A 23026-nucleotide genomic window follows, 5' to 3' on the forward strand; every position below is an offset into this window, starting at 1 on the left:
CAAAACACTGATACAATAGCAGTAGCATTGTGATGTACCATTACTCAACCTGAGCTTTACTAACCTGAAGTTCATACAGGTATAAGAAAAACATCTAAAAAGTTGAACAAAGAGTACAAAGACTGTACAACTGCAGTTTAAGTCTGTAGTTACCCAAATGTGTTTCCGCAAGTCTGCCAAGAATATAGATTAAAACTTTCATGGGATTCATAAAAACTTTAGAATTATGGAAAATTTAAGTTGAGCATCTGTTGCAAATTTTAGCCCAGTGCAAGATCCAAAGCCAGATGTTTACATATATACGTACTGCACATATGCAGATAACCTTCAAAGCAGCAATCAAGTATTCTTTGCAATTTTCACTCAACAACCAGTTGACTTACACAATTTACTGTAAACTGCTAGCAAGATGAATTCCAGTTTTGTAACAATGAACAGAACTTTCAACCTCAGCAGTGGTGCAAAACGGGCAATAGTGGATCAGCCGTCCGTTATACACCCTGTCCGATTTTCCAAAAACCAGGCGGGCTGTTTAACAGGTGGCTGATCCGCTATTGCCTGTTTTACACCCCCAAAGTTGAACCTTCTGCAAAATGTAATGAAACAGCAGAAGATAGCAGGTAACTAGTACTAGCAGGTGCTGTAAATATTGGACTGGGGCAATAATTTATAACTTTGAAAGCACTTTAGGCAGTACTGTCCATTAAAATGTCAAATGCCAGCTCAACTGACTCACTATGTTAGCAGACTGCATTATACCAAGTCAATCTGACCACATAGAGCTAACAGAATGGAACCATTGTTATGTCCAGATGCATTTAAAAATTCATAGTTCTCTCTGCAGTTTCTAAATTGGTGCCAATCCAGAGTTTTCATTTGTCAACCTAGTTATAAATTCTACTTAATACTATATTCAATAACTCAAAGAAATAAAAAAAAATCTCAAGGTCATCATAGTCTTTGCCCAACTACAGGGACACAAGCTAGCTCACAATAATACTCTTTGTATTTAATAAAACAAAAGTTTATATTGACTGACCATTTTGTTCTAGGGTTTATGAGCTAATATTAAACCACTAAAGGAAATAGTTTAAATTTTGTGTATATTTCTCTGAGCGTTTAGGTAGATACAAACAACCACATTTTTAACTCATTCCAAGTTCACAGGAATTCCTTGTCAGCACTCACCACTGCAGAGGGGCAATACACAGACTTTTATGACATTAATGCATAGTTTTACACAAGAGGTGAATTCTTGGAAGATGACTATTTGTTTTGTATCTTTTTTTGGCAAGGTAGAGGAATATTTTGTTGATCAAGGTAAAGATCAGTGCTGTGTAGTGAAACAACTTTTCCACTTTTGTCACAAACTGTCAGGCACTTTAGGGTTAGGTTGTAACACAGCAAGCTGCACAGTAAATCTCTCTACTTAAATCCTAATTATTTGCCTTAGCACCAACCTCAGAAGAACAAACGCCCCATACTGCACCTATAAGAATTTTTCAATTTCCATGCTGGCAATCCTTGTAACCTGAATGATATTGTCGATTTAATGACATAGCCACAAGGAATTGGGTTCAGACTATCCAAATGCATTAACACAGAACAGTTACAGACAATAACAGAGGAAACTTTCATCCACTAAATCCAATCTGCATCCAAAACCTTATCTTCCTGATGGTGCTAACTGAAGTTACCTATTAGAACAATAGAATATATATAGAAAATCAAACTATGGCAAATGCATCTGACAAGCAAAAGTGAATTGTGAGCAGTTGGTGAAAGATAATCCATTTCTAAAGAGGTCTTCCTTTTCTTCACAATTAGTTCTGTCCAAAGGACTTCAAGGAACTGGTTTCTATATTTTGTCAATTGATGTTTGAAATACAAGTCAATTCCATCATCATATGTGCCACAGTCCTACTACTAAAACAGATCATATCAAGGAATGAATGCAGCCTTGTTCACTATCTGGGCCATTGAGAATGATCCACAGATAACTTGTGCATCTGGACTAGCATAAACAGCAACACTAACAAGAGACAACTGGTTGGCCCAAAGGCATGAGTGTTTCATATAAATTTATAATGTACATTAAACAATGACTGCTGATGACATCATTGTGGGAACTGAATAGAGTAGTTCCCGAGCCCTGAAGTATGAAGGGATGTATGAGCATCTGTAGAAACAGTCCATTAAGCTATGCTGATACAACTGTGTGTTAATTCAGCTCCCACGTACAAACATAGTTTAATTGAAGCAGCCTGGCTTAATGACTATAGTTAATTCAGTTCCCTCACATTGTCAGATTCAATAACTTCTCTAAAATGAGTTTCCTCCAGTGATGTCACTAGCCTTCATCATGCTTTTAAGATGTTTAACAGGAAAAGTTAACTTTATTAAAATAATTTTTAATGGGGTCCTAATGGTGAGATACCTAAATTGTCATGTCATGTTAATTGCCTGGATGAGTGCAGCTCCAACAACACTCAAGAAGCTCGACACCATCCAGGACAAAGCAGCCCGCTTGATTGGCACCCCGCTTGATTGGCACCCCATCCACCACCTTAAACATTCACTCCCTCCACCACCAGGCATACCTTGGCTTGCAGTGTGCACCATCTACAAGATGCACTGCAGCAACTCACCAAGGCTTCTTCGACAGCACCTCCCAAACCCGCAACCTCTTCCACTTAGAAGGACAAGGGCCGCAGGTGCATGGGAACACCACCACCTTCAAGTTCCCCTCTAAGTCACACACCATCCTGACTTAGAAGTATATCGCCGATGCTTCATCGTCGCTGGGTCAAAATCCTAGAACTCCCTACCTAACAGCACTGTGGGAGTAGCTTCACCACATGGACTGCAGTGGTTCAAGGCAGCAGCTCACCACCACCTTCTCAAGTGCAATAAATGCTGGCCATGCCAGCGATGCCCACATCCCATAAACAAATTTTAAAAAACAATTTTGGAAGGAAAAAAATTTTTTTTTTTTTTTTTTTTTTTAAAAAAAGGTATACAAACTTATTCTGGCCAGTTCATTTGCAAATCATTTAGAGATATTCGAGTGTGACAGAGAAATGCATGTGCATTAGAGATACCAATTTGTATTATATAACTAGCAAATGTCCCATAGTGCTGCTGATGGTAAATCAGATGATGCAAAACACAATGGCCTAGAAATTTGTCTCGGGTGGTGGTGCAAAACATGCGGCATTGGATCGGTCACCAGTTATACGCAGTGCCCGATATTCAGTTCCATTGCAGTCAACCATGCTCTGGATGGAGAGCAGGGGTGGGTCTGTGGCACTTCAATGCAGAGAATGTTGACTTGACTTGCAATCACTCTGATGAAGTCAAAGTACCACTTGCAGCTGCTGGACAAGAAACTGCACTAAGATGTACAATATCTGATAAATTAAAGCCAGGATCCCAACCTTTGGTGAGAAAGACTGCAAAGCTCCGCAATGAATGGTGGTAGATGTTTATTAAGCAAATATGCACATGAAATACATTTACCTGCATTCTGTGCGAGGTGTTTTCTACTAAAATTAGTGCACATGGCTAAAACAGTATCGCTGTAGCCATTGCTGTGCCTAGTCAGGTGATTTCTACTGGTCAACACTGCTCTAGAATTGTATGTTTCAGGAGAGCTTTTCTATACATTTCATATTACTGCCTTTACTTATACTTTTCCCCCCCCCAAAAAAGGTGCGACAGCAATTTGCATTTAACAGTGTAAAGTTTGAATGGTGACAGATATGATATGTGACAGATAGGAAGTTTTTATAACATAATATATAGATCTGATATCTAGCATGTGTCCACTGCACTCAATGTCAAAAGCATAAAAACAGCGGTCATTCCATATTGGTTCCTTTTGATCTGGAAATTTACATCTGAAGCTGCAAATCTCCCTCATCACAACAAATAACCACTTACATAGAAACATAGAAGATAGAAGCAGGAGTAGGCCATTCGGCCCCTCGAGCCTGCTCCGCCATTCAATGAGATCATGGCTGATCATCCAAACTCAGTACCCTGTCCCTGCCTTCTCCCCGTATCCCTTGATCCCTTTAGCCTTATGAAATATATCTAACTCCTTCTTGAATATATTTAATGAATTGGCCTCAACTGCCTTCTGTGGTAGAGAGTTCCACAGGTTCACCACTCTCTGGGTGAAGAAATTCCCCCTCATCTCTGTCCTAAATGGCTCACCCCTTATCCTTAGACTGTGACCCCTGGTTCTGGACTCCCCAACCATCGGGAACATCCTTCCTGCATCTAGTCTGTCTAGTCCTGTTAGAATTTTATAAGTTTCAATGAGATCCCCTCTCATTCTTCTGAACTCCAGCGAGTATAAGCCCAATCGACCCAATCTCTCCTCATATGTCATTCCTGCCATCCCAGGTATCAGTCTGGTGAATCTTTGCTGCACTCCCTCCATGGCAAGAACATCCTTCCTCAGATAAGGCGACCAAAACTGCACACAATACTCAAGATGTAGTCTCACCAAGGTCCTGTACAACTGCAACAACACACCCTTGTTCCTGTACTCGAACCCTCTCGCTACGAAGGCCAACATACCATTTGCCTTCTTAACCGCCTGTTGAGCCTGCATGCTTACCTTCAGCGACTGGTGCACAAGGACACCCAGGTCTCGTTGCACTTCCCCTTCTCCCAATCTAGTGCCGTTCAGATAATAATCTGCCTTCCTGTTTTTGCCACCAAAGTGGATAACCTCGCATTTATCCACATTATACTGCATCTGCCATGCATCTGCCCACTCACCCAACCTGTCCAAATCATACTGGAGTTTCTTGGCATCCTCCTCACAGCACACACGCCCACCCAGCTTTGTATCGTCTGCAAACTTGGAGATAATTACATCTAGTTTCCTCGTCTAGATCAATATATATTGTGAATAGCTGGGGTCCTAGGACCGATCCCTGGGGTACCCCACTAGTCACTGTCTGCCACTCGGAAAAAGACCCGTTTATTACGGGTGCTTAATACTGAAGATGATTTTGAACTGTGTAACATAGAAATGGTCTAAAACAGCGGTGAGCACTAATTATAATTATATATACACTTTATGTATACTAGTAAACTACAACTCAAGTTATTACTGACCTTAGCATAAGTTATGCAAGTCTAGAACTAAGTTAGATGTCAGTTTCTCTTTTCACAGAGGATCATGGACTTTTGGAACAAGTTTCCAGCTTGGGCAGCGAGTGTGGATTTCCAGCAAAAAGGAGCTGGACGAGTTCCTGGAATATCACTGTATACAAAAGGTAGGTGGGATACTGGGCGACGTGCCTCCTAGCCACTGTGCTCTCCTGGAACTTGTTTTAATTTCCTTTGGGGATCAGAGAGGAATTTCCCAGAATTCTTTTTACCCTGTATTGGCCTACGATTTTTTTTTAAATCTGGGTTTTTTGCCTCTTCAAAAAGAGATTACGTGACTGCTGGTGGGTGGGGAGCATTGGGGGTCATGGTTTTTATTTGCAACATTACAGCAAGGTATAAGCTCAATTGTTCAGCTGATATTTTCCCGCCTGTTAGTTTCATATGAACAGCAATTAGACTTGTAACCTTAGAGAGGCAGGACATCTTAAACAAAGCTTCACACGAGCAACAAAATAATACAATGTGTATTGCATGATATAATGCTCCTACTTCATAAAATAATCGGTCATCTGATTTACCATGAAAGATCTACCAGAGAAAAACTAACTCCAATTATTTAAAACTCTACAAAATATCTATCAGGGAGGGGGCCGTAAGTTTAAATTTTCAAACTTGTGCTTCCCAACCAAGATGCTTTGCTTTTGAGACTAACACTTCATGGCTTTCCTGAATTGTTCACAACCAACCACAGGACCCAAAGCATTTTCTTAGTGCTTAATACTGAAGATGATTTTGAACTGTGTAACATAGAAATTGTCAAAAACAGCTGTGAGCACTAATTATATATACACTTTATATATACTAGTAAACCACAACTCAACTCCTTACCCCTTCCCAAGAAAATGCAACTATTACACGCCCATCACACCATCTTGTACACCTTCAGTTTAAGCAACACCCTTGGTCACACTTCACAAATGCTCAACCTTACATTGCACACTCACCACAAATACTGCCCACTCACCACAAATACTGCCAAGAAAAAATGTAATTATATAAAATAAATATTAGGAGGACAATACAATCTCAGTGTGCAGAAGCTGACAAACTTCACTATCATCCCTACCCTCTCAAAAGGTGGTACAGGCTGTATTTACTATGCTGTATGTTAGCTACAATATTTCTATTATAACCTCAACTGTTAATCATTTTAATTAGGAACACGCAATCCATAGAATAATATTTTAAAAGCCAGCATTTTCTGTTTTGTTTTGTCAAAATCCTATTGCTGAGCCATAGATAAACAGTGTTAAGTGTCAGAGCTAGAAATTAACATTTCAGGTGGCAACTTAAAAATAACAGCAAAGTTGCAATTCTCGCTTTCTTAAAAAACAAACTAACAGGCAACAACAGCCAACAACACAAAACCACATAATATTAAGGGTAAATTACACAATCGCAACATTCTTAAAAACATAGCAGCACACTAAAGTGAAAAATACTTTATCCGGCACTAAAATGTAATTTCTTTCTTTTTCCAAAATGATGCCAGGCATGGGAACAAGATTACATATGCTAACCAAGAATAAATGTTCTCAAAGTAAAATGTGAATATACACAGTCATTCACAAAAAATGGGAGTTAGCAATGTAAAGAATCTCGTGTTAATTAGCAGGATTTTCTCTGCAGTTTAGTGAACTGAGAACAGTTGTTTTTGTAAACACAGCTGTAGATATCATTTGGCACTAAGGCAAATGACAGTTCAAACACTAGCTCCGTAATTCACAGCAGTAAACAAATAACATGCTTACAATGAATAAATGTCACTGTTTGTGATAAATAATGTGACATGAGTAATCAATGCCGACCAGGCAAAAATTAAAAAAGCAGTACACTGAACCCCAATAATAGATTAACAAAATCACCACAACTAAAACCCCGACATGTAGCTGAAGCCATAGTTGATTAGCCCACTCAGAAAATACTCAAGCAACTCTGAATGCTACTAACTGTCAACACTGATGCACTACTTCAAAATACCACTGCTATAATTAGCAGCCACCTACGCAAAGACTTACACAAGGCCTAAACATTCCTACTGATGAACAGTTTCATTTTTATTATATCTAAACTTTGTGTTCATTGATAAAATGAATATATCTTACACAAATGGACCAAAAAAGAAACAAAATTGCTGAAGTCTGATGTCCAGCTTTTGAATGAAGCCAAAATGAAGCCCTTTTCACATTTCACCCAATGCACGTGGCAATAATCAATTAAGACTGGGTGAACACACATTATTAAACCATTTCATACTATGAACTTAGTCCACTGTATCCTGCACAAATGAAACCAAACAGATCACCAAATGACAATCATAATTTGTAAAATTCTAACCAACATTTTCTAAAGCCTAAATCGCATTTACAATTCTTAAGATACCCATCTCATTCACTACCAAAGAGAACAGAAACAGACATACAATGCACTAACTATTTACAAAAAATAAAACCATTTTCATATTTTATTGGTAATTTTCACCCCCTCCCCCAAGACTTGCGTCTTAATTGAGATACACATTGTCAAAGGAGGAATGTCAGTCTTTAATACTTCAGTGATGCAAGACTTTTCAAAATGCTGAGGATATTCTCCCCATAGCTTATGAACAGATTTCCTTAAAGTATTGCAATATGCCCCCTTATATTCATATATAATGGAAAATAAAAATGTTTGACATATTAATGTACTCCCATGTATTAATATTGCAAAACAGCAAACCACATTTAAAATGCAAGCTCTGGTCAGAGTTACCACTGTCATGTCCCACCTATTAAAAGATTACAATTTAGGTTCTCGCTCTCTCCTCTGCCCTTTCTTCCATCCACATCCACATGCGCATGTAATCACGGTGCTGTCAGTCAAATTAGAGGTCTGTTCTTTACGATTTTTAAAAAATATTTCAAAAAACTCCTCTCCTGTCTAAACCAGCTTTACAACAATATGTGCATCTTCCACACATTTCTGCTGCATTCGAATTCCATCAGAGATATCCCACAATCAAAATTATTCCTTTAGGTATCCCATATAAATCATGAGTATACAATTAACTGGAGTTGTGTGGATAAGGTATACATTAGGCCAGAAATAAAACAGAGGTTTTTTTTTAAATCTTCCTTTCCTTCCTTGTTCTTCAGAAGGCAATGAATTTGGACAAATAAATATAGCAGCCTGCACTCCTCTGGTTTACAGAATTAGAATGAAAGTTAAAATCAGACAGTGGTGTGTGACTATTCAAAATGACAAATCTACAGGACAAAATATATTAAAGAAACTCAGTGGACTTTAGAAGGAAAAGACACAGACAATTCTAAACTTCCGCTTGATACTAGAATTACAAAGAGTAAGTTGATGTAATTACATTTCAGTAACTATATTCTGCATTTTTAAGAATGAGCCATGTCACTGCACTACTATAGTTACTATTACACTAAATTTAAACTACTGAAATACCACACATAGCTATCTGATCTCTACTCCATGGAAACAAATCTCCTGCGCATTATTTAGCAAAACACATAGTAACCAGTACTTAAACTAGTCACTCTAGAAATTATAGAAAGCTCCCTTCTCATAAACTGACATAACAAATATAACCATATAAAGAAAAAAGGTATAACACAATAAAAAGCACTCTTTTTGAAAAACTATTGAACTTGGTTAAAAAGTTCCAAGAAGCTGTGAAAGCCAACACAGAAACAACAGCTGCAATTTTAATTAAATCAAAATCATTAAATTAAAATTAATTCTTATATCAATATAACAACAACTGATCCAGCTCAAATAATCAAGAAAACACTAATTCAGAAACTGCTGCTCACCTGCTGATGTGGCACAAAGCATCATGTACTTCGTAGTCCTGGCACTGGACAAAATAAACCTGAAGTCTCAAAGAAACGCACTCCTACAAAGTTTAGAAACCTTGACAGTCCTTTCACAGCAAAGTCAGTCTGATATTTAATTATAATTAACCAGGAGGCTGATGAAATTACAGTCATCCAATCACTCAGGCACTATAGTAGCTCGTACTCCACTTTCTTTTTCAAGTCTTTTACTGTCTATGTCCCTATCAAACCTGGAGACCACTTGAAAGAACAAAGACGACATTATGAAAAGGTAAATAAGTGGGTGCATGGCATCTATTTATGTGCCAACATTAGCGTTCACTTCTAGCAGCAGATTAATACTATGCCATGGGCTGCTGGAAGTGGATCTACCTTTCTGATCATTTCCCTCGTCTTAAATTCCACTGTCATCTGAACTGCACATGGCGTGTCTAAGCAAATTTGATGACTTGGATGTTGGGCTAACTTCCAAGTCTACTTTAGTATATTCCCACGTCCCATAAGGGCTCGCAGAGATACAACACCTTCCCTTATTTACGTTTTGCAGCGTGATGTCTGATAGGACACCGAGGAAAAATATACACACACACCACACATACAAGGCGTTTGCCAAACCAGTTTTAAAACAAGTTTAAGGGGGGGGGGGGGAAGCTAACGTGTGTAATATCCAGTTATACATTAGATTCTGTGGCAAGCTAAATTTACACATGAAACATTCCATAATTCATGCCAAGCTGAAGATGTTGCAAGTGCATTACGGCATAATTTCGTTTCCCTGGTGAAAAATAATCAAAGCTGGAACTTTTAAAGACCGATGACCTCTATATACAATCAATATGTGTACAGAACACTTGTCGCTGGCAGAGCAAAACATAAACGGCACCCCGTTGTTGTGTGTGTAAATAATAATACAATTCATCGCCATACGACTCGAGCATATATTCCGCGCGATCAAATCGCATGAGTACAAAAAGGTACAGATATGAACGCTTGCTAAACCTGGCCTTTTGCTTTTCATATTTATTTCAAAACATTAATGCAACAAGAATAATACCCGAAATCTCTCAACATTTACATTCTGGATTTTTTTTTAATTCTTTTTAAAAAATCCCATAAAAAATCTAAAAGATTGTAACTTTTTCTGTTGTTGTAATCCCCTCAATCTGGAAGCGCCCCCACTCTCTCCCTCATACAAACCTGCAGGGCCTAGGCCAGGCTGCGGACCGTCTTCACCAAATATCAGTCTAAAGTCAAACTCGTCATTGCCACTGTTTACAGTAGTCATCGGTTATCAGTTTCCCTTTTCCCCTACTTGTTTAATAAGTTCATAACAGGAGGGTTCCGAACTCTGTCCGCCAACTTTGCCGGGGTGGTTGTTTTCCGCTCGCTCCCCCGCTCAGTCTCCTGTCCCGTTTTACCAACACTTAACCCCCGTCCTCACTCTCGTGCGCCTCTCAAACTTTACGAAGCCTCATCCCCTCCTCGCGCGTTCCCCCTGCTCGTTCTGCCTCGGCCGTGTTTGTTTAACCCTCTGTGACGCCAGCCGCAGCCCCGCCCCTTCCAATACACGCTCAACCGAGCCCCAGCGCCAGCGTCCTCCTCTCTTACGTCACCAGCCCACGCGTCGACAATCCCCTCCTTCTTGCCCCCCCCTCCCAACAAACCGCTCGGTGCGCATGTGCGACTGCCGCAGTGCGTAATAGGAGCTGTAGTCTTTTTTTTTAATTCCGCACTTGCTCACTCTTCTTCAAACACAAAAGCAAAATACTGCGGATGCTGGAAATCTGAAATAAAAACAGAAAATGCTGGAAATACTCAGTGGGTCAGGCAGCAACTGTAGAGAGAGAAATAGAGTTAACGTTTCAGGTCGATGACCCTCAGAACTGGAAAAAGTTGGAGATGTAAAAGTTTTTAAGCAAGTGTAGGGGCAGGGAGGAAAGAACAAAAGGGAAGGTCTGTGATAGGATGGAAGGCAAGAGAGATTAAGAGACAAAAGGGATGATGGTGCAAGGCAAAAGGAGATGGTAATGGGACAAGTTAAGAAACAAAAGATGACTCTAGATGAAGTGTAAATGGCAAAGGCAGAATGATCGACAGCTGCCATGTGAGAGGGAAAAAAATGATAGGGGCCGAGGTTATGGTCTGAAATTGTTGAACTCGATGTTGAGTCCAGAAGACTGTAAAGTACCTAATCGAAAGATGAGGTGCTGTTCCTTGAGCTTAAATTGAGCTTCATTGGAACAGTGTAAGAGGCCGAGGACGGAGAGCTCAGAGTGGGAGTGGAGCGGAGAATTAAAGTGACAGGCGACCGGAAGTTCGGGGTCACCCTTACGGACTGAACAGAGGTGTTCCGCAAGCTCTTCTTATTGCTCACTCTTATTGCGCCGGGGGATGGCAATTGCCATTACCAATTTAGAGGTAAGCATATGCACCCTTCTTAAAGGGGCACAACCAATAAAAACTGTAACTTAACCAAAATTAAAAGGAAACTTGACAAATTAAATCAAAGTTCTATTCCCCGGGTGATGATGTACTCCAGTCCTGCCAGTGCCCACCGGTTAATCCCACTTAGAATCATAGAATGGTTACAGCACAGAAGGAGGCCATTTGGCCCATCGAGCCCGTGCCGGCTCTCTGCAAGAGAACTTCAGCTAGTCCCACTCCCCCACTTGCTCATTGTCATCTGGGATTCCAAGTCTGTTAACATTTTGGGATTTTCTTTTCCTTTGATAAGTTGAAAGTCCCAACATTAATGTTTCCACATCACGACACAGAATTAAGTGAAAAAACAGATCTCTATTTTAAAATAAAAAACAGAAAATGCTGGAAATACTCAGCAAGTCAGGCAACATCTGTGGAGAGAGAAACAGAGTTAACGTTTTAGGTCGGTGACCTTTCATCAGAACTGGAAAAAGTTAGAGATATAGCAGCTTTTAAGCAAGTGCAGGGGCAGGGAAAGGTGGGAGGGGAGGAAAGAACAAAAGGGAAGGTCTGTGATAGGGTAGAAGGCTGCTTCTCTCTCCACAGATGCTGCCTGACCGGTTGAATATTTCCAGCATTTTCTGTTTTTATTTCAGATTTCCAGCAGCTGCAGTATTTTACTTTTGTATTTCTGTTTTAAAATTTGGGTTTGATGTCCAGTTCACATTAGAAACTTTCAGACAAGTCAACAACAACAACAATTTGACACCGAGCCACATTAGCAGATTTTAGGACAGACTTGGTCAAAAAGGTAGGTTTTAAGGGGCGTCTTAAAGGAGGAGAGAGAGGTAGAGAAGCAGAGCGGTTTAGGGAGGGAATTCCAGAGCTTAAGGCCTAGGCAGCTGAAGGCATGGCTGCCAATGGTGGAGCAATTAAAATCGGGGATGCGCAAGAGGCCAGAATTGGAGGCGCGCAGAGATCTCGGAGGGTTGTAGGGCTGGAGGAGGTTACAAAGATAGGGAATGTTGAGGCCATGGAGGGATTTGAAAACCAGGATGAGAATTTTAAAATTGAGGCGTTGCCAGACCGGGAGCCAGTGTAGGTCAGCGAGCACAGGGGTGACAGGTGAATGGGACATGGTGCAAGTTAGGGTATGGGCAGCTGAGTTTTGGATGAGCTCAAGTTTATGAAGGGTAGAAGATGAAAGGCCAGTCAAGAGAGCATTGGAATAGTCAAGTCTAGAGGTAACAAAGGCATGGGTGAGGGTTTCAGTAGCACATGAGCTGAGACGGGGCGGAGTTAGGCGATGTTACAGAGGTGGGAGTATGGTGTTTTGGTGATGGAGCGGATATGTGGTCGGAAGCTCATCACAATGTCAAATACGACACCAAGGTTGCGAATGGTCTGGTTCAGCCTCAGATAGTTGCCAGGGAGAGGGATGGAATCAGTGGTTAGGGAATGGACTTTGTGGTGGAGACCGAAAACTATGGCTTCGGACTTCCCAATATTTAGTTGGAGGCATTTTCTGCTCACCCTGTATGTTGGACAAGCAGTGCGACAAATCAGAGACAGTGGAGGCATCAAGAGAGGTGGTGGGGTTGGGGTGGGGTGGGGGGGTGGTGGTGGTGGTTAGAGCTGAGTGCCATCAGCGTACATGTGGAATCTGACATGTTTTCGGATGATATTGCTGAAGGGCACCATGTAGATGAGAAATAGGAGGGGACCAAGGATAGATTCTTGGGGAACACCAGAGGTAATGGTGCAGGTGCATGAAGAGAAGCCATGGCAGGTGATTTTCTGGCTATGACTGGATAGATAAGAATGGAACCAGGCGAGGGCAGTCCCACCCAGCTGGACGATGGAGGAGAGGTGTTGGAGGGCGATAGTGTGGTCAGCCATGTTGAAGGCAGCAGACAGGTCGAGAAAGATGAGGAGGAATAGTTTACCACGGTCACAGTCACACAGGATGTCATTTGTGACTTTGATAATGGCTGTTTCAGTACTGTGGCAGGGGGTCGGAAACCTGATTGGAGGGATTCAAACGGAATTGCGGGAAATACGGGCAAGGATTTGGGAGGCGTCAACACATTCGAGCACTTTGAAGAGGAAAGGGTGTTTGGAGATGGGCCGGTGGTTTGCAAAGACAGAGAGGTCAAGGGTAAGCTTTTTGAGGAGTGAAGTGATGATACCAGATTTGAAAGGGAGGGGGACGGTACCTGAGGAGAGGGAACCATTAATAACACCAACTAACATGGGGGCCAGGAAGGGAAGTTGGGTCGTCAGTAGTGCGGTGGGATAGGGTCTAGGGAGTATCAGGTGGGTCTCGTGGACAAGATGAGCTCAGACAGGGCACAATGGGAGATAGGAGAGAAACTAGAAAAAGATGCGAGTTCAGAGCTAGGGCAGGGGGGAATCTTAAGGGAAATTTTGCCTTGTGTGTTAGGGGAAGGGAGGGAAGCAGCAGAGGCAGCTGAATGGATGGTCTCAAACTTTGTGACAAAGATGTCCGTGAGCTACTTGCACTTGTTGTTGGAGGTGAGGCAGGAGAGAAGAGTTTAAGAAGACGGTTTGAAGTGGAGAAGAGAAGCCGGTGGTTATCTTTGCATTCCAGGATGGTCCTGGAATAGTGAGCAGTTTTGACAGAAGAGAACAGGACCTGGTACTGCTTTATGTGGTCTAGCCAGAACCGACGATGACTGGTTAAGCCAGTTGACCACCATTGCCGGTCAAGCCTGTGTCCCTTAAATGAGTGGAGATGAAGGCCATATCATGGGGAATGACCAGGGTGGGAGAGAGTAATGGTTTTAATGGGGACAAAGGCATCAAAGGTGGAGGTGAGGGTGTGATTGAGCAGATTGGTAGCTTTAACATAAACATATAGAAATGTATGATTCATAAAAATATTTTAAACTGTCTTTTGGATGAGATATTAAAATCAAGCTTCATCTGCCCTATTAGGTGCACATGAAAGATTCCATGACACTATTTGTGGCAGAGCATGGGAGTTCTCCTGACTGATGTCCTGGTTAGCAGTTATCCCTCAACCAGCATCACAAAAAAAATTATCTGGACATTTATTTCATTGCTCTTTGTGGGACCTTGCTGTACACAAATTGGCTGCTGGCTTTCCCTACATCACAACAGTGACTACACTTCAGAAGTACTTCAGTGACTGTGAAGCACTTTGGGATGTCCTGAGGTCATGAAAGCCACTATATATGCAAATAAGTGCAAAACACAAGGCTGAAGCATTTGCAACCATCTCAGGCAGAAGTGCCGAGTGGATGATCCATATCGGCCTACTCCTGAGGTCCCCACCATCACAGAAGCCAGTCTTCAGCCAATTCGATTCACTCCACGTGATATCAAGAAATGGCTGACCACACTGGATACAACAAAGGCTATGGGCCCCGACAACATGACGGCTATCGTGCTGAAGACTTGTGTTCCAGAACTAGCCGCGCCTCTAGCTAAGCTGTTTCAGTACAGCTACAACACTGGCAGCTATCCAACAATGTGGAAAACTGCCCAGGTATGTCCTGTCCACAAAAAGCAGGACAAATCCAATCTGGCCAATTACCGCCCCATCAGTCTACTCTCAATCATCAGCAAAGTGATGGAAGGTGTCATCGACAGTGTTATCAAGCGGCACTTACTCACCAATAACCTGCTCACTAATGACCAGTTTGGGTTCCGCCAAGTCCACACGGCTCCCGACCACCTTACAGCCTTGATCCAAACATGGACGAACGAGCAGAAGTCCAGAGGTGAGGTGAGAGTGACTGCCCTAGATATCAAGGCAGTATTTGACCAAGTGTGGCATCAAGGAGCCCTAGTAAAACTGAAGTCAATGGGAATCGAGGGGAAAACTCTCCACTGGCTGGAGTCATACCTAGCACAAAGGAAGATGGTTGTGGTGGTTGAAGGTCAATCATCACGGCACCAAGACATCGTTGCAGGAGTTCCTCAAGGCAGTGCCCTAGGCCCAATCATCTTCAGCTGCTTCATCAATAACCTTCCCTCCAACATAAGGTCAGAAATTGGGATGTTCGCTGATGACTGCAGTGTTCAGTGCCATTCACAACTCCTCAGATAATGAAGCAGTCTATGCCCGCATGCAACAAGACCTGGACGACATTCAGTCTTCGGCTGATAAGTGGCAGGTAACATTCGCGCCACAGAAGTGCCAGGCAATAACTATCTGCAACAAACGAGAGTCTAACCACCACCCCTTGACATTCAATGGCATTACCATCGCCGAATCCCCCACCATCAACATCCTGGGGGTCACCATTGACCAGAAACTTAATTGAACCAGCCACATAAATACTGTGGCAACAAGAGTAGGTCAGAGGCTAGGTATTCTGCGGCGAGTGTCTCACCTCCTGACTCCCCAAAGCCTTTCCACTATCTACAAGGCACAAGTAAGGAGTGTGATGGAATACTCTCCACTTCCTTGGATGAGTGCAGCTCCAACAACACTCAAGAAGTGCGACACCATCCAGGACAAAGCAGCCCGCTTGATTGGCACCCCATCCACCACCTTAAACATTCACTCCCTCCACCATCGGTGTACCGTGGTTGCAGTGTGTACCATCTACAAGATGCACTGCAGCAACTCGCCAAGGCTTCTTCGGCAGCACCTCCCAAAACCTGCGACCTCTACCACTTAGAAGGACAAGGGCAGCAGGCGCATGGCAATGCCAGCACCTCCAAGTTCCCCTCCAAGTTCCCCTCCAAGTCACACACCGTCCTAATTTAGAAGTACATCGCCGATCCTTCATCATCGCTGGGTCAAAATCCTGGAACTCCCTCCCTAACAGCACTGGGGGAGTACCTTTATCACACAGACTGCAGCGGTTCAAGAAGGTGGCTCACCACCACCTTCTCAAGGGCAATTAGGGATAGGCAATAAATGTTGGCCTTGCCAGTGACACCCACATCCCATAAATGAATTTTAAAAATGCATTTTTTTCTTTTCATTCTTTCCTGTAGCATGTTTTGTACATCTGCGATTTCTATCCCAATACTTTTTGTGCTACCAAAGATTGGCTGTACTGTGTTCATGCAGACATTAAAAAGGAAACTGGGAGCTTTTCTGTTGGAACAAAGAGCATGGTGTCATTTGTATAACTGGGAGCAACCAAAGAATTTTCCTGTCAATAAATAATCCATGTTTATAAAAACAAACACAACATTTTGGCAACAAAGATGCTTCAAGAATATTAATGAGAGTTAAAAAAAATTTTTTAGGATGATAGTTATGAGGATGAGCTTGGGAGTAATGAATATGGTGAATTAACTCCTGTAGGTTACCCATGTTTTGCTTAGCTGTTGTCTGGAATCAGTCAATAACCATAGATCCAGTGTATCCCATGTACAAATAACAATACAATTCTAGTAATATTGCAAAACTCCATTCAATCTATATAACAACCAGACCTCAGTCCCTTCAAAGTGGGAGAAATAGGTAAAATGGGTGAGCCATTACAGGTATTGATACATGAAAGAAAGTTTTGCAGTATGGGGGAGAGCATTTTAAAGATATATTCAACACGCGACTAGATATAGTGAAAATAATGTAGTCTGTGATAAGGCTAAGACCTGACATCATTTCACTCCCAAGCGAAATGCAACTGATGAATCAATCATATTTCAGCAGGCTGAACAATACAAGAATGAATGTGCAGATGCCTTTCGCACTTGCTTACATCGGCAAGCAATGAAATGTAATGTTACTTGTTGTGTTTTGAGTTTTGCTTCAATTAAGTTTGTCCCAGTTCCCGGGTGTTACCTGAAGGGGGTGCTGGGGGGCTCGGTTTTACTTTTTCTTTCACTTTCAGTTTCGGGTTCTGCCATGCAGACAATGTGCTGTAATGTCCACCCATTTACTCAGTAAATAGTAAAAGGTTCATTCCGTCTCCTCTATTCATTACTGTTCGGTCAAGATGCAATACTGGCGATGAGGCGGCTGTTGAACTCTCTAGAAGGACGGAGATAGACATGCGAACCTACAGCCGTGATATTGGAAATTGCGACGAGCGGGCCACTCAGCTAGCAACATCAATGGCATTTTGATAGTTGGCTAGCTGCGACGTAGACGGCGGACAGGGTATTGTGCGGGCCAGGCAACTACCGTGAGTGTAGCTACCGTAACTCTGGCCGGAGGAGAAAAAGAATTTTTAAAAAAAAGAAAAAAGTCCGTGGATCTTAAAGGGACAGTGCACATTAAAACTATGATGACCTTGGGACGTATTGAAGAGTTCTCTGGGGATAAGGACAGTTCATGGGAGGAATACGCAGAAAGACTGGGGTGTTTCTTTGAGGCCAATAATATTGACAAAGAAGAGAAGAAGCGCTCAGTGTTGCTAAGTGTATGCGGAGCTGCTACTTACTCCGTCCTGCGTTCATTGGTGGCTCCTCGTAAACCTAGTGAGGTGGATTATGCTGATTTGATTGAGAAGCTGCAGAAACATTTTAACCCAAAACCCTCAGAGATTGTGCAGCGTTTCCATTTTCACAATTGTAAACAACAGCCTGGACAATCTATTTCAAGTTACATTGCTGAGTTGAGGAAACGCTCATTACATTGTAATTTTGGTGACCAGTTAGACAATATGCTCCGTGATCGAATTGTGTGTGGAGTGCTGGACTCGGCATTGCAGAGACAGCTGTTAGCGGAGAAGGCCCTGACGTTCCGACTGGCCGAGGAGAAGGCTTTAGCAGCAGAGGCTGCATCGATGAACACACGTATGCTCCGTACAGAGGCAGCGCCATCTCAGGCCGCCGAGGAGGTGCACAAGACCACACACGCAGCTGCTGCTGCGAGAGACATGGAGGCAACTAAAGAGACAGGAAGAAAATGTTTCCGCTGTGGGGCTCTCCATGGTTCCACTACATGCAAATTTGTGTCAGCGGTATGTCATTTCTGTAAGAAAAGAGGACACATAGCTTGTGTCTGCATGAAGAAAGCTCAGGCTGCTGCAGCAGAGCCAACACAAGCATTGCAGACACACACCCTGACACTGGAGGACAACGATGAGTACACAGTGTATACCATGGAAGCTGAGCAGCTACCCCACAGACAGTGGGGATGCATGGCAAATGTGATCATGAATGGGGCACCACTCTGCATGGAGGTGGATTCAGGCTCAGCGTGTTCGTTGATAAGTGAAGAGACTTACAATAGGCTGTGGCCAAGTGAACCCCCGGCGATGGCTCAGGTCAGTGGCGTGCTACGGCAGTGGTCCCAAGCTCAACTCCAGGTGCTGGGTATGATTCATGTGGAAGTTAAGTATCAGGCAGTCAAGGACACACTTCCAATTTATGTGGTGGCGGGGCAGGGCACAAGCCTGCTGGGCAGAGATTGGTTTGAGCCCCTCGGTATTGAAGTGACAGGAGTACACACGGTACAGCGACAGCCCATAATGCCTATGTTGGAGAACTATGAAGAGGTTTTTGGTGAGTTCGGGGCCTGTCGGGGACCACCAGTCTCAATCGAAGTGGACCCAGGGGTAGCGCCTAAGTTCTTCAAGGTGCGACCAGTTCCTTTTGCGTTGCGCAAGAAGGTGGATGAGGCCCTGGATAAGCTGGTGAACCAAGGGGTTCTCTTGCCAGTGAAGAACTCCCGTTGGGCCACCCCTATCATGCCCATTGCAAAGAAGGATGGGGGCCTGCGAATCTGTGGAGATTACAGATGTACGGTTAATACTGCTGTGTTACCAGATGTGTATCCCTTACCAACAGTTACAGAGCTGTTTTCAACACTGGCTGGAGGCACTCTGTTCACCAAGCTGGATCTCAAGCAAGCATACCAGCAATTGGTCCTGGATGAAGAGTCAGCCGAGCTGTTGACAATCAACACCCACAGAGGACTTTTCCGAGCCACAAGGCTGCAGTTTGGGGTGTCTACGGCTGTGGCAATCTTTCAGAGGTTCATGGACACCCTGTTGGCTGGTGTTCCGGGAGTTCAGCCTTACTTGGATGACATACTGATTACAGGCAAGACACAGGAAGCCCATGATGAGCAGTTGCAGGAAGTACTACGCCGGCTGGCTGAGGTAGGACTATGCCTTCAGAAGGAGAAATGTGTGTTCGCTGCCAATGGGGTGGAGTTCTTGGGATTCCGAGTGGACAAAGACGGTGTGCATCCTGATGTAAGAAAAAGGAGTCTCACACATCAAGTAGCTCTAAAGTAAGCTTTAAGCAACTTATAATCACACTATATACAGGAGAGGTCTTCACTGTGCCTCTGGTAGAAGCCCCTTACAATACTGAGCAGTTCAGTATTTATACCAGTCCAACAGGAAGTGATGTATGACAGGAAGTGATGTATGTACAAAGTTCACAGTTCATAGTTTCACAGTTCACAGGAAGTGACACATAACTTCCCGGAAGTTATCATTATTATCACATTCTTCCCTCCTGCAGGATTAGAAGGCTGTGGTCTTCCTTTTGTTCCGCAGCCGCCGAACGAGGAAGAGTCGCACCCGTTTGGGTTCCCGTCATAGAGGGTCGCTGGTCCGCTTACATGTGGTTGGCCATTGGTCAGAGTCTGTGTGGCCTGGATTACCCTGTGAAGGGTCGGAGAGGTCATGGCTTCGCGTATGAGCCCCAATAGGTTCAAAGTCGGTCTGCCTCTGTTCAGAGGGAGGTGCAGAGCTGGTCTGTGGCGGATCAGTACTTTTGTGCGCGGTACTGGGAGGATCGCAACTTTGAGTACGTAGTTCTACCGGCACCAAGCTAGTTGGTGTCCGATCAGGATCCTGGAGAGGGGTACCCGATAGGTTCCAAGAGTTTCCTGGTGAAATACCATCACCCAATGTCCCACTAGGTCCTGGTGGGCAGGGAGCCAGATCCCGTAATGATACGGTAGATTCTCGGCCGTCGGGATATCGTATGTTTGCATAAGTGGGGTTGGCATCGGTTAGTTCGACCTCGTCTACGAGAGGGTCATTTTCAGACGTCCGAACGTATCTTCGGAGTAGAACAGGTCCAGGAGTAGTTAGCCATGACGGGAGTGATGTCCCATGAGATGAGCGACGCTGGAATCCAAAGAACCGCTCATGAGGTGTATTTGTGGCTGTAGAAAGAAGGGACCGTATAGAGTGCAATGCATCCAGAAGCACTGCTTCCCATTGCTGGTCTGGTAGGCCCCGAGATCTTAAAGCAAGACGTACGGAATTCCAGATGATACCGTTATACCTCTCTACCTGCCCATTTCCGATGGGATGGTATGGTGTTGTTTTGCTTGTAGCAACTCCCCGTTCTGAGAGGTAGTCCTTGAGTTCCTTTGACATAAAGGATGGACCCCGATCTGAGTGAATATAAGCCGGCATGCCACAGAGAGAAAATACCTGCTCAAGGCAGCAGATTACTGTGGACGCCAGCATATTGGAGCAGGGGAAGGCAAACGGAAAACATGAATATTCATCAATCATGGTGAGCAAATATGTGTTCCGAGTGGAAGAGGGCACTGGGCCCTTAAAATCGATGCTAAGTCGTTGCATCGGTTGGGTTGCGTGTATGAGCATACCATCTGAGGGGCGGAAGAACTGAGGTTTTAATTCCGCACAAAGCCGGCATTCTGAGCATATTTTCTTTACATCTCCAGTAGAAAAAGGGAGATTCCGTGATTGTACGAAATGTAGCATGCGCGTAACGCCAGGATGACACAATCCATTATGGACATCTATGAGAGTAGAGGATGACATAGCGGAGCAGAATGCCCGTGTGAGGGTGTCCGGGGCCACATTCTCCTTGCCAGGTTGATAGTGAATGGTATAACCAAAAGAGGCCAGTTCCATCCTCCAAAGTTGTATTTTATTATTCTTAATTTTGGTTCGTTTTCGATTATCGAGCATGAAGGCGACTGATCGCTGGTCCATGATTAATGTAAAGTGCTGGCAAGCTAGAAAATGGTTCCACTTCCGTACTGCCTCTATGATGGCTGTGGCTTCCTTCTCAACCAGAGGATAATATAGCTCGGCACCTTGTAAGGTCCTGGACATAAATGCTACAGGACGACCTTCCTGATTTAGAGTAGCCGAGATTGCCACCTCCGAGGCATCACATTCAACTATGAAAGGGAGATTCTCATCGATGGAGTGAAGAGCCGCTTTCTCCAACTGTTGTTTGAGAAGGTTAAAGGCTGCAACAGCCGCTGTTCCCAATGGAAATGATCTAGCATGCAGCAAGGGTTGGATTTTGTCCAAAAAATGAGGAATCCATTTAGCGTAGTATGCAAACAGACCGAGAGCCCGATGTAAAGAAGCCGGATTCTTAGGTGATGGGAGCTCTTGGAGCGGTCGAAGTCTTTCTGGGTCTGGCTTAATGATACCATTGCCTACGCAGTAGCCGAGGATGTTGATGGTCGGTTGCGACTCAACAGATTTAGATTCATTCAGGGTTAAGTTACGGCGATGGAGGGCATCCCGAAATTTTTGGAGGTTGGCGTCGTGTTCCTGTTGATCGTGACCTGCAATAGTAATGTTATCAAGATAGGGAAAAGTGTCCCTTAGGTTTTCCTGTTTAACCAGGCCATCCATTGCCCGTTGGAAGACAGCCACTCCATTAGTAACCCCGAATGGGAGGCGACGAAATTGGTACAGCCGTCCATTAGCCTCAAAGGCCGTATACTGCTTATCTGAGACCTTCAAGGGTACTTGATGATAGGCACTTTTTAAATCGTAAGTTGAGAACACTTTGTATTCGGCCAGTTTATTAACCATATCATCAATGCGTGGCAATGGGTAGGCGTCCAAGTCGGTATATTGATTGATGGTTTGCGAATAATCAATGCATAGTCGTTGTTTGTGAGGTTTTAGAGGGTTCTTGACAATGACGACTTGAGCCCGCCAGGGCGACGAACATGGTTCGATGATATCCTCTGCTAGAAGTCGAGAGATTTCAGCCTCAATAAAAGATTGGTCTTCCTGATTAAAGCGCGCGATTTCGTTATTATTGGTTTGCATCGAGGCGGAATACTGGCAAATAATGAGGGTTCATCAAGTGAAGCTGCTGATAATGCACAAAACGGTAATTTAGATGGTATATTAGAAATAGTAAGTCCAGGTTTGGATCCGCCGAACTCAATGGTGAGTTTCTTATGCTGTTTTTGGAAATCCAGCCCTTAGAGGAGATCACTACATAAGTCCTTGAGCACCGAAAGTCGGGTGGAGGGATACATGCGACCATTAAGTGTCATATCAACAACACAAAAGCCGGAGACTCTGGTATTAAGTGATGACTGAGCCATCGCAATTGCCTGGTCCGATGGGAAGACATGTAGTTTCAATTTCGCAACAATCTGTTCTTTAATGAAACTATCAGTACTTCCTGAGTCAATTAAGGCATCTAAGGTATGCCCTTTAATTGAAACTTTTGTAGCTGCATGAAACAGGTTCTGTGGGCAAGCAGCTGTAATTGGTGTCGTTGCACAGAGAGTGGCTGAAACTCTCGGTGTGCTTCTTCGGGAGAGAGCTCGAGAGGAAGCTTGATAGGTCCTAGCTGGAGCATCTTGATAGGCCCTAATTGGGGCAGTTCGGTAGGCCTTAGCTGGACAGGCCCTCGTA

At 43.5% G+C, this 23026-nt stretch overlaps 1 protein-coding gene across 5 annotated transcripts in view; it reads right to left on the reverse strand.

The window, feature by feature from the left end:
- The window catches only part of nfatc3a (nuclear factor of activated T cells 3a), a 180013-nt gene extending 169546 nt beyond the window's left edge, over positions 1-10467 (reverse strand). For 4 of the 5 annotated variants that reach the window (XR_015078810.1, XM_085991369.1, XM_085991366.1 and 1 more), the window contains exon 1: positions 10230-10467. Coding sequence is in view for 4 of the 5 variants with exons in the window: in XM_085991369.1 (XP_085847495.1) it covers positions 10230-10317 (88 nt within the window). In the remaining variant the exon portion in view is untranslated. Of the gene's footprint in view, positions 1-9008; positions 9537-10229 lie in introns of those variants that run through there. The other variant, XM_085991367.1, reaches the window with a different exon arrangement.
- Positions 10468-23026: the final 12559 nt, after the last annotated feature.

This window comes from Somniosus microcephalus, chromosome 6 (genome assembly GCF_052327205.1).
Source record: "Somniosus microcephalus isolate GS21.2 chromosome 6, FLI_Smic_1.0, whole genome shotgun sequence".
NCBI lineage: Eukaryota > Metazoa > Chordata > Chondrichthyes > Squaliformes > Somniosidae > Somniosus > Somniosus microcephalus.